Source organism: Schistocerca piceifrons, unplaced genomic scaffold (assembly GCF_021461385.2).
Source record: "Schistocerca piceifrons isolate TAMUIC-IGC-003096 unplaced genomic scaffold, iqSchPice1.1 HiC_scaffold_2243, whole genome shotgun sequence".
Lineage (NCBI taxonomy): Eukaryota > Metazoa > Arthropoda > Insecta > Orthoptera > Acrididae > Schistocerca > Schistocerca piceifrons.
This window is the reverse complement of record NW_025728166.1, coordinates 112,079-128,655: the sequence shown is the minus strand read 5'-3', so window position 1 is coordinate 128,655 and position 16,577 is coordinate 112,079. Positions and strand designations below refer to the sequence as shown.

The 16,577-nt window shown below is 39.3% G+C and overlaps 1 protein-coding gene across 1 annotated transcript; it reads left to right on the top strand.

The window, feature by feature from the left end:
• Positions 1-14,479: 14,479 nt before the first annotated feature.
• LOC124742237 (RNA-binding protein 25-like) lies at positions 14,480-15,484 on the top strand. The gene has a single exon (XM_047248771.1). The coding sequence runs from the start codon at positions 14,480-14,482 to the stop codon at positions 15,482-15,484; it is 1,005 nt and encodes a 334-aa protein (XP_047104727.1).
• Positions 15,485-16,577: the final 1,093 nt, after the last annotated feature.

The following is a 16,577-nucleotide window of genomic DNA, read 5'->3' as shown; positions in this document are numbered from 1 at the left end:
ATTGGCGATGAAACACAGATATTGCATCGGAATTAAATTCAAAAGGCACAATGCCGACCTAAGTACAAGAGGACTGACTCTTCTTACATTCTATGATTTGAACCATTCCTGTGAGACCTATTTTAGATTCCGATGCTTCATTTCAGGCTTACTGTAACCATTTGAACTTTTTATTGACGGTGAAACACAGAAATTGCATCGGAATTAAATACAAAAGGCACAATGACGACTTAAGTACAAGAGGACTGCCTTTTCATACTGTCTCTGTTTTGAACCTTTCCTGTGAGACCAGTTTTAGATTCCGATGATTCACTTCAGGTGTATTGTATCCCTTGGACCTTCTATTGACAATGAAACACTGAAATTTCATCAGATATAAATACGAAAGGCATAATGCCGACTTAAGTACAAGAAGACTGACTCTTCTTACTGTCTATGTTTTGAAACTTTCCTCTGAGACAAGTTTTAGATTCCGATGCTTCACTTCAGGTTTACTGTATCCCTTGGACCATCTTATTGACGATGAAACACAGAAATTGCTTCGCAATCAAATACAAAAGACACAAGGCCGACCGAAGTACAAGAAGACTAACTCATCTTAATGTCAATGTTTTGATCTTATCCTATGAGACCAGTTTTGGAATCGGATGCTTCACTTCAGGTTTACTGTATCCCTTTAACCTTCTTATTGACGATGAAACACAGAAATTGCATCGGAAATTAATACAGAATGCACAATGCCGTCTTAAGTACTAGTAGACTGACTATTCTTACTGTCTATGTTTTGAACCTTTTCTGTGAGACCAGTTTTAGATTCAGATGCTTCACTTCAGGTTTACTGTATTCCTTGGAAATTCTTATTGACGATGAAACACAGAGATTGCATCGGAATGAAATACAAAAGGCACAAGGCCGACCTAAGTACTAGCTGAATAACCCCTCTTAATGTCTATGTTTTGATCCTTTCCTGTGAGACCAGTTTTAGAATCCGATGCTTCACTTCAGGTTTACTGTATCATTTGGACCTTCTTATTGACGATGAAACACAGAAATTGCATCGGAATTAACTACAAAAGGCACAATGCCGACATATGTACAAGAAGACTGACTTTCCTTACTGTCTATGTTTTGGACCTTTCCTGTGAGACCTGTTTTAGATTCCGATGCTTCACTTCAGGTTTACTGTATCCCTTTAACCTTCTTATTGACGATGAAACACAGAAATTGCATCGGAAATTAATACAGAATGCACTATGCCATTTTAAGTACTAGTAGACTGACTATCCTACTGTCTATGTATTGAATCTTTCTATCAGACCAGTTTTAGAATCAGATGCTTCACTTCAGGTTTACTGTATCCCTTGGAAATTCTTATTGACGATGAAACACAGAAATTGTATCGGAATTAAATACAAAATGCACAAGGCCGACCTAAGTACAAGAAGACTAACCCATCTTAATGTCTATGTTTTGATAATTTCCTGTGAGACCAGTTTTAGAATCCGATGCTTCACTTCAGGTTTACTGTATCCCTTGGACCTTCTTATTGACGATGAAACACAGAAATTGCATCGGAATTAACTACAAAAGGCACAATGCCGACATAAGTACAAGAAGACTGACTTTTCTTACTGTCTATGTTTCGGACCTTTCCTGTGAGACCTGTTTTGGATTCCGATGCTTCACTTCAGGTTTACTGTACGCCGTGGACGTTGTTATTGACGATGAAACACAGAAATTGCATCGGAATTAAATACAAAAGGCTTAATGCCGACACAAGTAACGGAAGACTGACTCTTCATACAGTATATGATTTGAACCTTTCCTGTGACACCAGTATTACATTCCGATGCTTCACTTCAGGTTTACTGTATCCCTTGGACCTTCTTATTGACGATGAAACACAGAAATTGCATCGGAATTAAATACAAAACGCACAAGGCCGACCTAAGTACAAGAAGACTAACCCCTCATAATGTCTATATTTTGATCCTTTCCTGTGTGACCAGTTTTAGAATCCGATGCTTCACTTCAGGTTTACTGTATCCCTAAACCTTTTAATCGACGATGAAACACAGAAATTGCATCGGAATTAACTACAAAAGGCACAATGCCGACTTAAGTACAAGAAGACTGACTTTTCTTACTGTCTATGTTTTGGACCTTTCCTGTGAGACCTGTTTTAGATTCCGATGCTTCACTTCAGGTTTACTGTATCCCTTGGAAATTCTTATTGACGATGAAACACCGAAATTGCATCGGAATTAAATACAAAAGGCACAAGGCCGATCTAAGTACAAGAAGACTATCCCATCTTAATGTCTATGTTTTGATCCTTTCCTCTGAGACCAGTTTTAGAATCCGATGCTTCACTTCAGGTTTACTGTATCACTTGGACCTTCTTATTGACAATGAAACACAGAAATTGCATCGGAATTAACTACAAAAGGCACAATGCCGACAAAAGTACAAGAAGACCGACTTTTCTTACTGTCTATGTTTTGAACCTTTCCTGTGAGACCTGTTTTGGATTCTGATGTTTCACGTCACGATTACTTTATGCCATGGACCTTGTTATTGAGGATGAAACACAGAAATTGCATCGTAATTAAATACAAAAGGCTTAATGCCGACACAAGTAATGGAAGACTGACTCTTCATACTGTATATGATTTGAACCTTTCCTGTGACACCAGTATTAGATTCCGATGCTTCACTTCAGGTTTACTGTATGCCGTGGGCATTGTTAATGACGATGAAACACAGAAATTGCATCGGAATTAAATACAAAAGGCTTAATGCCGACACAAGTAGTGGAAGACTGACTCTTCATACTGTAAATGATTTGAACCTTTCCTGTTTCACCAGTATTAGATTCCGATGCTTCACTTTAGGTTTACTGTATCCCTTTAAGCTTCTTATTCACGATGAAACACAGAAATTACATCGGAAATTAATACAGAATGCACAATGCCGTCTTAAGTACTAGTAGACTGACTATTCTTACTGTCTATGTTTTGAACCTTTCCTGCAAGACCAGTTTTAGATTCAGATGCTTCACTTCACGTTTACGGTATCCCTTTGAAATTCTTATTGACGATGAAACACAGTAATTGCATCGGAATTAAATATAAAAGGCACAAGGCCAACCTAAGTACAAGAAGACTAACCCCTCTTACTGTCTATGTTTTGGACCTTTCCTGTGAGACCTGTTTTAGATTCCGATGCTTCACTTCAGGTTTACTGTATGCCGTGGACATTGTTAATGACGATGAAACACAGAAATTGCATCGGAATTAAATACAAAAGGCTTAATGCCGACACAAGTAGTGGAAGTCTGACCCTTCATACTGTAAATGATTTGAACCTTTCCTGTTTCACCAGTATTAGATTCCGATGCTTCACTTTAGGTTTACTGTATCCCTTGGACCTTCTTATTGACGATGAAACACAGAAATTGCATCGGAATTCAATACAAAAGGCTTAATGCCGACAAAAGTAATGGAAGACTGACTCTTCATACTGTATATGATTTGAACCTTTCCTGTGACACCAGTAATAGATTCCGATGCTTCACTTCAGGTTTCCTGTATCCCTTGGACCTTCTTATTGACGATGAAACACAGAAATTGCATCGGAATTAAATACAAAAGGCACAATGCCGACTTAAGTACAAGAAGAGTGACTCTTCTTACTATCTATGTTTTGAACCTTTCCTATGAGACCAGTTTTAGATTCAGAAGCTTCACGGCAGGTTTACTGTATCCCTTAGACCTTCTTAGTGATGATGAAACACGGAACTTGCATCGGAATTAAGTACAAGAGGCACAATGCCGACCTAAGTACAAGAAGAATGACTCTTTTTACTGTCTATGTTTGAACCTTTCCTGTGAGACCAGTTTTAGATCCCGATCCTTCACTTCAGGTTTATTGTATCCCTTGTACCTACTAATTGACGATGAGAAACAGAAATTGCATCCGAATTAAATACAAAAGGAACAATGCCGTCTTAAGTACAAGAAGACTAACTCGATTTACATTCTATGATAAGAGCCTTTCCTGTGAGACCAGTTTTAAATTCCGATCCTACACTTCAAGTTTACTGTATCCCTTGGACATTCTTACTGACGATGAAACACAGAAATTGCATCGGAAATAAATACAAAAGGCACAAAGCCAACTTAAGTACAGGAAGACTGACTCTACTCACTGTCTTTGTATTGAACCTTTCCTGTGAGACCAGTTTTAGATTCCGATGATTCACTGCAGGTTTATTGCATCCCTTGGACCTTCTTATTGACGATGGGACACAGAAATTGCATCGGAATTGAATTCTAAGGGCACAATGCCGACTCAAGTACAAGAGGACTGTCTCCTCAAACTGTCTATGTTTTGAACCTTTCCTGTGAGAACAGTTGTAGATTGCGATGCTTCACTTCGGTTTACTGCATTCCTTGGACATTCTTATTGACGATGAAACACAGAAATTGCATCGGAATTACATACAAAAGGCACAATGCCGACTTAAGTACAAGAAGAATGACTCTTTTTACTGTCTATGTTTTGGACCTTTCCTGTGAGACCAGTTTTAGATTCCGACGCTTGACTTTAGGTTTACAGTATGCCTTGGATCTGCTTACTGACGATGAAACAAAGAATTCGCATCGGAATTAAACACAAAAGGCACAATGCCGACTTAAGTACAAGAGGATGGACTCTTCTTACGTTCTATGATTTGAGCCTTTACTGTGAGACCAGTTTTAGATATCGATTCTTCACTTCAGGTTTACTGTATCCCTTGGACGTTCTCATTGGCGGTGAAACACAGATATTGCATCGGAATTAAATACAAAAGGCACAATGCCGACTTCAGTACAAGAGGACTGACTGTTCTTACATTCTATGTTTTGAACCTTTCCTGTGAGACCAGTTTTAGATTCCGATGATTCACTTCAGGTGTATTGTATCCCTTGAACCTTCTTATTGACAATGAAACACTCTAATGTCATCAGATTTAAATACAAAAGGCATAATGCCGACTTAAGTACAAGAAGACTGACTCTTCTCACTGTCTATGATTTGAACCTTACCTCTGAGACCAGTTTAAGAATCCGATGCTTCACTTCAGGTTTACTGTATCCCTTGGACCTTCTTATTGTCGATGAAACACAGAAATTGCATATGAAATTAATACAAGATGCACAATGCCGTCTTATGTACTAGTAGACTGACTATTCTTACTGTCTATGTTTTGAACCCTTCCTGTGAGACAAGTTTTAGATTCAAATGCTTCACTTCAGGTTTACTGTATCCCTTGGAATTTCTTATTGACGATGAAACACAGAAATTGCATCGGAATTAAATACAAAAGGCACAAGGCCGACCTAAGTACAAGAAGACTAACTCCTCTTAATGTCTATGTTTGATCCTTTCCTGTGAGACCAGTTTTAGAATCCGATGCATCACTTCAGGTTTACTGAATCCCTTGGACCTTGTTATTGACGATGAAACACAGAAATTGCATCGGAATTAAATACTAAAGGCACAAGGCCGAGCTACGTACAAGAAGACCTAGCTCCTCTTAATGTCTATGCTTTGAACATTTCCTGTGAGACCAGATTTAGGTTCCAATGCTTCACTTCAGGTTTACAGTATCTCTTGGACCTTCTTATTGACGATGAAACACAGAAATTGCATCGGTATTAAATACAAGATGTACAATGCCGACCTAAGTACAAGAAGACTGACTCCTCTTACATTCTATGCTTTGAACATTTCCTGTGAGACCAGATTTAGGTTCCAATGCTTCACTTCAGGTATACCGTATCTCTTGGACCTTCTTATTGACGATGAAACACAGAAATTGCATCGGAATTAAATACATAAGGCACAATGCCGATTTAAGTACAAGAAGACTGACGTTTCTTACTGCCCATGCTTTGGACCTTTCCTGTGAGACCTGTTTTAGATTCCGATGCTTCACTTCTGGTTTACTGTATCCCGTGGACCTTCTTATTGACGATGAAACACAGAAATTGTATCGAAATTAAATAAAAAATGCAAAATGGCGACACAAGTAAAGGAAGACTGACTCTTCATACTGTCTATGATTTGAACCATTTCTGTGATACCAGTATTAGATTCCGATGCGACACTTCAGGTTTACTGTATCCCTTTGACCTTCTTAATGACGATGAAACACAGAGATTAAATCGGAATTAAATACAAAAGGCACAATGCCGTCTTAAGTACAAGAAGACTGACTCTTCTTACTGTCTATGTTTGAACCTTTCCTGTGAGACCAGTTATAGATTCAGAACCTTCACGTCAGGTTTACTGCATCCCTTGGACCTTCTTATTGACGATGAAACACAGAAATTGCATTGGAATTAAATACAATGGGCACAACAAGAAGACTGGCTCTTCTTACTGCCTATGTTTTGGACCTACCCTGTAAGACCAGATTTAGATTCCGATGCTTCACTTCAGGTTAACTGTGTCGCTTGGACCTTCTTATTGACGATGAAACTCAGAAATTGCATTGGAATTAAATACAAAAGGCACAATGCCGACTGAAGTACAAGAGATGTGACTCTTCTTACACTCTATGATTTGAGCCATTCCCGTGAAACCAGTTTTAGATACCGATGCTTCACATCAGGTTTACTGTATCCCTTCGACCTTTTTATTGAAGATTAAACACAGTACTTGCATCGACGTTAAATACAAAATGCTCAATGGCGCATTATGTACAAGAAGACTGGCTCTTCTTTCTGCCTATGTTTTGGACCTACCCTGTAAGACCAGATTTAGATTCCGATGATTCACTTCAGGGTTACTGTAACCCTTGGACCTTCTTATTGACGATGAAACACAGAAATTGCATAGGAATTAAATACAAAAGGCACAATGAAGACTTAAGTATAAGAGGACTGAATCTTCATACATACTATGATTGGAGCCTCTCCTGTGAGACCAGTCTTAGTTATCGATTCTTCACTTCAGGTTTATGTATCCCTTGGGCATTCTTATTGCCGATGAAACTCGGAACATCCATCGGTATTAGATACAAAAGGCACAATGTCGACTAAAGTACAAGAAGACTGTCTCTTCTGACTGTCAATGAATAATAGCTTACGGAATATCGGTCCAGGTTTGTGATTGGATTCAGGATTTCCTAGAAGAAAGAACACAACATGTCATTCTTAACGGTTCAAAATCTGCAGATGTAGAGGTAATTTCGGGAGTACCGCAGGGAAGCGTGATAGGACCTTTATTTTTTACAATATACATAAATGACTTAGTTGGCTACATCGGTAGCTCCGTGAGGCTATTTGCAGATGACACGGTTGTCTACAAGAAAGTAGCAACATCAGAAGACTCGTACGTACTCCAGGAGGACCTGCAGAGGATTAATGCATGGTGCGACAGCTGGCAGCTTTCCCTAAACGTAGACAAATGTAATATAATGCGCATACATAGGGGCAGAAATCCATTCCAGTACGATTATGCCATAGGTGGTAAATCATTGGAGCGGTAACGACCGTAAAATACTTAGGAGTTACTATCCGGAGCGATCTGAAGTGGAATGATCACATAAAACAAATAGTGGGAAAAGCAGGCGCCAGGTTGAGATACATAGGAAGAATTCTAAGAAAATGTGACTCATCGACGAAAGAAGTAGCTTACAAAACGCTTGTTCGTCCGATTCTTGAGTAATGCTCATCAGTATGGGACCCTTACCGGGTTGGATTAATAGAAGAGATAGACATGATCCAGCGAAAAGCAGCGCGATTCGTCATGGGGAGATTTAGTCAGCGCGAGAGCGTTACGGAGATGCTGAACAAGCTCCAGTGGCGGACACTTCAAGAAAGGCATTACGCAATACGCAGAGGTTTATTATCGAAATTACGAGAGAGCACATTCCGGGAAGAGATGGGCAACATATTACTACCGCCCACATATATCTCGCGTAATGATCACAACGAAAAGATCCGAGAAATTAGAGCAAATACGGAGACTTACAAGCAGTCGTTCTTCCCACGCACAATTCGTGAATGGAACAGGGAAGGGGGGATCAGATAGTGGTACAATAAGTACCCTCCGCCACACACCGTAAGGTGGCTCGCGGAGTATAGATGTAGATGTAGATGTAGATGATTTGAACCTCTACTGTGAGACCAGTTTTAGAATCCGATGCTTCACTTCAGGTGTATTGATTCCCTTGGACCTTCTTATTCACGATGAAACACAAAAATTGCATCGGAATTAAATACAAATGCACAGTGCCGACTTAACTACAAGAACACTGACTCTTCCTACTGCCAATGTTTTGAACCTTTCCTGTGAGACCAGTTTTAGAATCCGATGATTCACTTTAGGTTTACTGTATCCCTTGGACTTTCTTATTGACGATGAAACACAGATATTGCATCGTAATTAGATACAAAGGCCACAATGCCGACATAAGTACAAGAGGACTGATTCTTCTTACTTTTTTTGATTTGAGCCTTTCCTGTAAGACCAGTTTTGGATTCCGATGCTTCACTTCATGTTTACTGTATCCCATGGACCTTCTTATTGCCGATGAAACACAGAAATTGCATCGGAATTAAATACAAATGGAACAATGTCGACTTACGTACAAGTAGACTGACTCTTCTTACTGTCTATGTTTTGAACCTTTCCTGTGAGACCAGTTTTTGATTCCGATGCTTCACTTCAGGTTTACTGTATACCTTGGACCTTCTTATTGACGATGAAACACAGAAATTGCATCCGAATTTAATACAAAAGGCACAATGCCGACTTATGTACAAGAGGACCCACACTCTAACTTTCGATGATTTGAACCTCTCCTGTGAGTCCAATTTTAGATTCCGATGCTTCACTTCAGGTTTACTGTATCCCTTGGACCTTCTTATTGCCGATGAAACACAGAAATTGCATCGGAATTAAATGCAAAAGGAACAATGCCGACTTAAGTACAAGTAGACTGACTCTTCTTACTGTCTAAGATTTGAACCTCTCCTGTGAGACCAGTATTAGATTCCGATGCTTTACTTCAGGTTTACTGTATCCTTTGGACCTTCTCACTGCCGATGAAACACAGAACTAGCATCGGAATTAAATACAAATGGCACAATGGAGACTTAAGTAAAAAAAGACTGACTCTTCCTACCGTCTGTGAAATGAACCTTTCCTGTGAGACCAGTTTTAGATCTGATGCTTCACTTCAGGTTTACTGTATCACTTGGACCTACTTAATGACGATGAAACACAGAACTTGCATCGGAATTAAATACAAAGGCACAATGAATACTTCAGTACAAGAAGACTGACTCTTCTTACTGTCTATGATTTGAACCTTTCCTGTGAGACCAGTTTTAGATCCCGATCCTTCACTTCAGGTTAACTGTATCCCTTGGACCTTCTTATTGACTATGAAACACAGAAATTGCATCGGAATTAAATACAAAAGGCACAATGAATACGTAGGTACAAGAAGACTGACTCTTCTTACTGTATATGTTTTGAACCTTTGCTGTGAGACCAGTTTTAGATATCGGTTCTTCACTTCAGGTTTACTGTATCCTTTGGACCTTCTTTTAGACGACGAAGCACAGAACTTGCATCGGAATGAAATACAAGAGGCACAAGGCAGACCTAAGTACAAGAAGACCTAACTCCTCTTAAATTCTATGCTTTGAACATTTCCTGTGAAACCAGATTTAGGTTCCAATGCTTCACTTCAGGTTTACTGTATCTCTTTTACCTTCTTATTGACGATGAAACACAGAAATTGCATCGGCATTAAATACAAAAGGCACAATGCCGATTTAAGTACAAGAAGACTGACTCTTCCTGCTGTCTATGATTGAACCTTTCCTGTGAGACGAGTTATAGATTCAGAAGCTTCACGTCAGGTTTACTGCATCCCTTGGACCTTCTTATTCACGATGAAACACAGAAATTGCATTGGAAGTAAATACAAGAGGCACATTGCAGACATAAGTACAAGAAGACTGACTCCCCTTACCATCTATGTTTTGGACCTTTCCTGTGAGACCAGTTTTAGATACCGATGCTTCACTTCAGGTTTACTGTATGCCCTTGACCTTCTTATTGACGATGAAACACATAAATTGCATTGGAATTAAATGCAAAAGGCACAAAGCCGACTTAAGTACAAGATGACTGACTCCCCTTACTGTCTATATTTTGAAACTTTCCTGTGAGACCAGTTTTAGATTCCGATGCTTCTCTTCAGGTTTGTTGCATCCCTTGGACCTTCTTATTGACGATGAAACACAGAAAATGCATTGGAATTAAATACAAGAGGCACAATGCCGACTTAAGTACTAGAAGACTGACTCTTCTTACTGTCTATGTTTTGGATCTTTTCTCTGAGACCAGTTTTAGATTCTGATGCTTCACTACTGGTTTACTGTATCCCTTGGAGCTTCTTATTGACGATGAAACACAGAAATTGCATCGGATTTAAATACAAAAGGCACAATGCCGACTTAAGTACAAGAAGACTGACTCTTCTTACTGTCTATGTTTTGAACCTTTCCTATGAGAACAGTTTTAGATTCCGTTGCTTCACCTCAGGTTTACTGTATCCCTTGGACCATTTTATTGACGATGAAACACAGAAATTGCATCGGAATTAAATACAAATGGCACAATGCCGACCTAATTACAAGAGGACTGACTTCTCTTACATTCTATGATATGAGCCTTTCCTGTGAGACGAGTTTTAGATATCGATGCTTCACTTCAGGTTTACTGTATCCCATGGACCTTCTAATTGACGAAGAATCCCAGAAATTGCATCGGAATTAAATGAAAAATTCACAATGCTGACTTAAGTAGAAGAAGACTGGTTTTTCTTACTGTCTATGTTTTGAACCATACCTATGAGACCAGTTTTAGATTCCATTGCTTCACTTTAGGTTTGCTGTATCCCTTGGAATCTCTTAATGACGATGAAACACAGAAATTGCACCGGAATTAAATACAAAAAATCACAATGCCGACCTAAGGCAAGAGGACTGACTTTTCTTACTGTCTACGTTTTGGACCTTTCCTGTGAGACCTGTTTTAGATTCCGATGCTTCACTTCAGGTTTACTGTATCCCTTGGACCTTCTTATTGACGATGAATCACAGAAATTGCATCGGAATTAAGTGCAAAATGCACAATGCCTACTTAAGTACAAGAGGACTGACTCTTATTACAATCTATGATTTGAGCCTTTCCTGTGAGACCAATTTTCGATGTCAAATCTTCACAGTTTTACTGTATCTCATTTACATTCTTATTGACGATGAAACACAGAACTCGCATCAGAATTTTATAGATAAGACACAATGCCCACTTAAGTACAAGAAGACTGACTCTTCTTACTGTCTATGTTTTGAACCTTTCCTGTGAGACCAGTTTTAGATTCCGATGCTTCACTTCAGCTTTACTGTGTCGCTTGGACCTGCTTATTGTCGATGAAACACAGAAATTGCATCGGAATTAAATACAAAAGCACTATGCCGACTTAAGTACAAGAGGACTGACTCTTCTTACAATCTATGATTTGAGCCATTCCTGTGAGACCAGTTGTAGATTCCGATGCTTCACTTCAGGTTTACTGTATCCCTTGGACCTTCTTATTGACGATGAAACACAGAACTTGCATTGGATTTAAACACAAGAGGCACAATGCCGACTTAAGTACAAGTAGACTGCTCTTCTTACTGTCTATGATTAGAGCCTTTCCTGTGAGACCAGTTTTATATTCCGATGCTTCACTTCAGGTTTACTGTATCCCTTGAACCTTCTTACTGACGTTGAAACACAGAAATTGCATCGGAATTAAATACAAAAGGCACAATGCCCACTTTAGTACAAGAAGTCTGACTCTTTTACTGTCTATGTTTTGAACCTTTCCTGTGAGACTAGTTTTAGATCCCGATGCTACACTTCACGTCCACTGTACCCCTTGTACCTTTATATTGACGATCAAACACAGACATTGATCGGATTTAAATACAAAAGGCACAATGCCGACTTAAGTACAAGAAGATTGACTCTTCCTACTGTCTATGTTTTGGACTTTTCATGTGGGACCAGATTTAGATTCCGATGCTTCACTTCAGGTTTAATGTATGCCTCGGACCTTCTTATTGACGATGAAACACAGAAATTTCATCGGAATTAAGTACAAAAGGAACAATGCCGTCTTAAGTACAAGAGGACTGACTATTCTTACTTTCTTTGATTTGAGCCTTTCCTGTGATACCAGTTTTCGAATCCGATGCTTCACTTCAGGTTTACCGTATCCTTTGGACCTTCTTATTGACGATGAATCACAGAAATTGCATCGGAAATAAGTACAAAAGGCACATTGCCGACTTACGTACAAGAAGACTGACTCTTCTTACTGTCAATGTTTTGAACCTTTCCTGTGAGACCAGTTGTAGATTCCGATGCTTCACTTCAGGTTTTCTGTATCCCTGGGAGCTTCTTATTGACGATGAAACTCAGAAATTGCATCGGATTTAAATACAAAAGGCACAATGCAGACTTAAGTACCAGAAGCCTGACTCTTCTTAGTGTCTATGTTTTGAACCTTTCCTGTGAGAACATGTTTAGATTCCGATGTTTCACTTCAGGTTTACTGTATCCCTGTGTAACGTTCCCTGGCAAACTCACGTTATTAAAAAAAAAAAAAAAAAAAAAAAAAAGGGTTTATTTGTACCATATACGCCGCTCTGGGCAAGTTGTATATATCGTATTTATTGAACAAAAATATTACTGAATGTGGTGTAAAAGACATTTGTTATTCTCCTTATATTTTTTGTTGTAATATTTGTCTGTATTTAGGATAGGAATTTTTTCTGTATTTATTATGTGATTGGAAAATGTGTCAGTATTTGCGATAGCAGAGATATGTTGCCAGAAGAGAATAATATCGTCAATTTGCAAAGAAATGTTAATAGTCAGCAATACTATTTAAGCACAATGCATTATGTATTCTTTGGTCTTCTCTGTTCAGAAGTCATTGCGGTAGGACACTGTGAAAGAGTTTTTTACGAAGGGGTAGACTTCTTTTGTCTCTGTCTGGACTTAGCCGCCATTAGACGATGCGTTACGAATTAATGTGAGTTGTATTGTTGTTTGATCTAAATATATTAGAGTTTACAAAAAGTGTGAATTATTTATGTAAATTAGCTTGCCCACGTCATCTATAAAATTTCTTTAAGAATTTTTCAGCATTTTTTTTAGCGGTGTTGCTGGGCTGTGCCGCGACCAACAATAGCAAACCCGTAAATCGGGAACAGATGCATAAAAATCAATGGTGAATTAAGAAATTGTTCTTCTTTTTCAGTGATCCTGTGGCTGATAAAATTTGAATTAATTATACATTTGTGCATTCGTAGGCGGATAGCTAATGTTAGTTAACATTGAAATTTAAACAGTTTGGTTCTTTCAAAATATCTCATATGTGTAATGAAGTAGGTTTGATCAGTGATAAATGTCGGCTTGGCAATAATTAAAACATTTTCTGCTAATAGAGGTAATCTTGTGTTCTATGGCTAGTGCCGGGATAAAATTCAGTAAAAATATTTAACAAAAAATCCACTGCATCAGGAAAGTGTATGCCAAGGCCGAATGATTTAAAGGACCCAATTCTCAACCTAATATTCTTAACCAGTTCAAATGAGTTCACGTAAATATTATTTTTTCTTTAAATGTACGTAATAATGAAGTAAGTAAAATTTTTTTATTACCACACGAAAATAAGAGAGTGGTTCTACAACAAAGTTCGCACGAAAGAAAATTAACTTAAAAGCAAAAGATAAATTTTATTATTCTTCTTTAACGAAATTTCAAATCAATCCCATTCATTACGACCGATTTCGTTAAATTGGCGCCCAACGTGGGGCTCGAGTATGCAGTGGCCACTAAATACCCGTGAGATAACTAGGGAATTAATATAGTCGAACTTTGTTGCAGAACATTTAATAATTTTTCTATGTATTGTATGTATTGCATAACCAATATTGTGTGGTAATACCTGTGTATGATTTTTTTGCATGAGAACACTATGTACCCAGAGGCAAGCTGAAGAAGAGAGCTCAATATTTGGAAAAATTAATTACCTACCACAATATCAGGGGCAGCTGCACCCAAGATAGATCACCAAAAGGTAAAGCTACAGTGTAGTTGTCCTGTGGGTGGTAAAGTAGCCTCATTGCAGTGTTCTCGGATCATTAGTGGTGTGCTTGTTGTTAGTAAATTGTTTTAAAATAACAGGACATTTAGGTAGTTAGTCATTGTAGTATATAGTAAGTGTGTATTAGTTAATGTCCATTTCTTGTGTGATTATGTCATTGAAACCTGAGTGTTAGGATATTTAGTTCAGATTTTATTTCTTTTGTTTACTATGGTTAGACTGCGTAGTCAGAAAGATATCAACATGGATAATGAGCAACAGTCAGTAAGTAGTGATACCGAGTTGGAAAGTGGGACACAAAGTAATGTTAGTGACGTAGTTCAGGAAGTACAATGTGAGAATCTGGGGGCAGAAGGACAAGAAATGTTGCCATTGCCACCCAGTGATTCAGTTGATAGCGGAAATACTGTGCCATCCGCAAGCACTGGACACGGACCAGAGAGTGGTGAGGTGTCAGAAGTGCAATCATTAAGAGTTATGTTCGAGCGCATGCTCAATTTCCAAGCTGAATTTGTACGTGTGCAAGCAGAGCGTGATAGAGAACGTGATGCTAAACAAGCAGAACGCGATAGAGAACGTGATGCTAAACAAGCAGAACGCGATAGAGAACGTGATGCTGAACAAGCAGAGCGTGACCAGAGATTGGTAGCTGAATTTGCCAAACAAGCAGAGCGCGATAGAGAACGTGATGCTAAACAAGCAGAGCGTGACCGACGCCTGCATGAGAGGGACTTGCAGTTGATGCAAACTTTAGAAGTTATGCAAAGTGAGATTGTTAGTTTGAAACAAAAATATGAAACCATACCCAAAACGGTGCAAGAATTAAGCGAAAGAGTAGATAGTGTTCAAGTGGCTAACGCCAATATAGTAGAGGAAATCAGTGTCCTGACTAATAGGGTCGAACAACTAGAAATTGACACAACTCAAGTAATTGAGAACAAAGTGATCGAACAAGTGCACAAAGTAGAAAATGAAGTCATAAAAGAAATTGATCAGAAAGTGCACGCCGCAATTGAGGCCAGAGATGTGGGCTCAAGTGCGGATGTGCAAGATCTAAAAAGGATAGTGCACAAAGACATTCCGCTGTGGCAGCGGAGTGTGGACCGTCGTCTTGCCGAGATGGAGCTTAGCTTGCGGCATGACGAGGCACGGGCGTATGTCACGCCAGCCAGGTCCAACAATGATAGGCGTATAAATACTGCAGTAAAAAATTGCGACTGCGGGACAGAACAGGCAACCAATGTATGAGAACCAAATAAATGTCATTCCAAAGTAGTGATTGAAGAAAGCGTGATTAGGAACCGACAGTTTCAGATCTTTACAACGGAGAAGAAATCTGTTCACCCTGTAGTGTTTATCAAGGGATTTAGAAACATTTTGCCTAGCGTTTGGAGTCATACCCAGAAAATACAGTTCGTTATGTCCTACATACAAGGAGATGCTGCATTATGGGCAACCGAAGCAGCTGACAGTTGCGATACATATGAGCAATTTGAAAAAGCATTCTTGGCCAAATATTGGTCAACATGTATCCAGGAGAGATTACGGAAGGAGGTATATAATCCAGAGCCGTATTCTCCACGACTAGGCAATTTGCGAAAATATTTCGAGAAGTACATTAATAAGACCCGTTACTGGGACGAACAGATTTCATCCCGGGATTTGATCAGGCTTTTGAAATCACACTTGCCGATACATGTAAAGGAAAAACTTATACACGTGCCTGAAAATGATATGGAACATTTCTTGTCTGTTCTGGACTCAATTGACCTGATTCAGGAGGACGTTAAGGCAGCCTCTGAACAGGCTAGAAGTAACGGAAATGGTTATAGAAATGGTAGAAATAACACGCCTCCACCAAGTAATGGAAACGGCGGAGGTAATAATAGGAGACAGGAGTATGCACAAAACGGAAATAGAGGTAGAGACCGGAACGGCAATAGTCCGCCGGTGAATAATGACCGGAAAAGGAGGTTCGATGACCGGTATGAGACAGGCCCACCAAGCAATAATAGATGGAAAAATGCCAGGGGGCCGAGCAACACTAATACTTATAATGATGCAAACCGAACTTGGCCGCAGAACCAGAGGCCCAGTCCGGACCGGCAAAACAGTGATAGATATGACAATAACCGACCGCCACCACAAAATGCGCCAATTGCGCAACCGTGGCGGCCGACGCAACACAACGTGCACATAGTGGAGGTCAGTGACACAGAGCAGCCACGCCCATCCACTAGCAATAATTCAACAAACTAGATGCAGCCGAGATACGCTCTCCATCGTCGGCTGAGGTTTGGAGTGAGAGCAGCCCGACACAGAACAAAACACCGAACAAAAT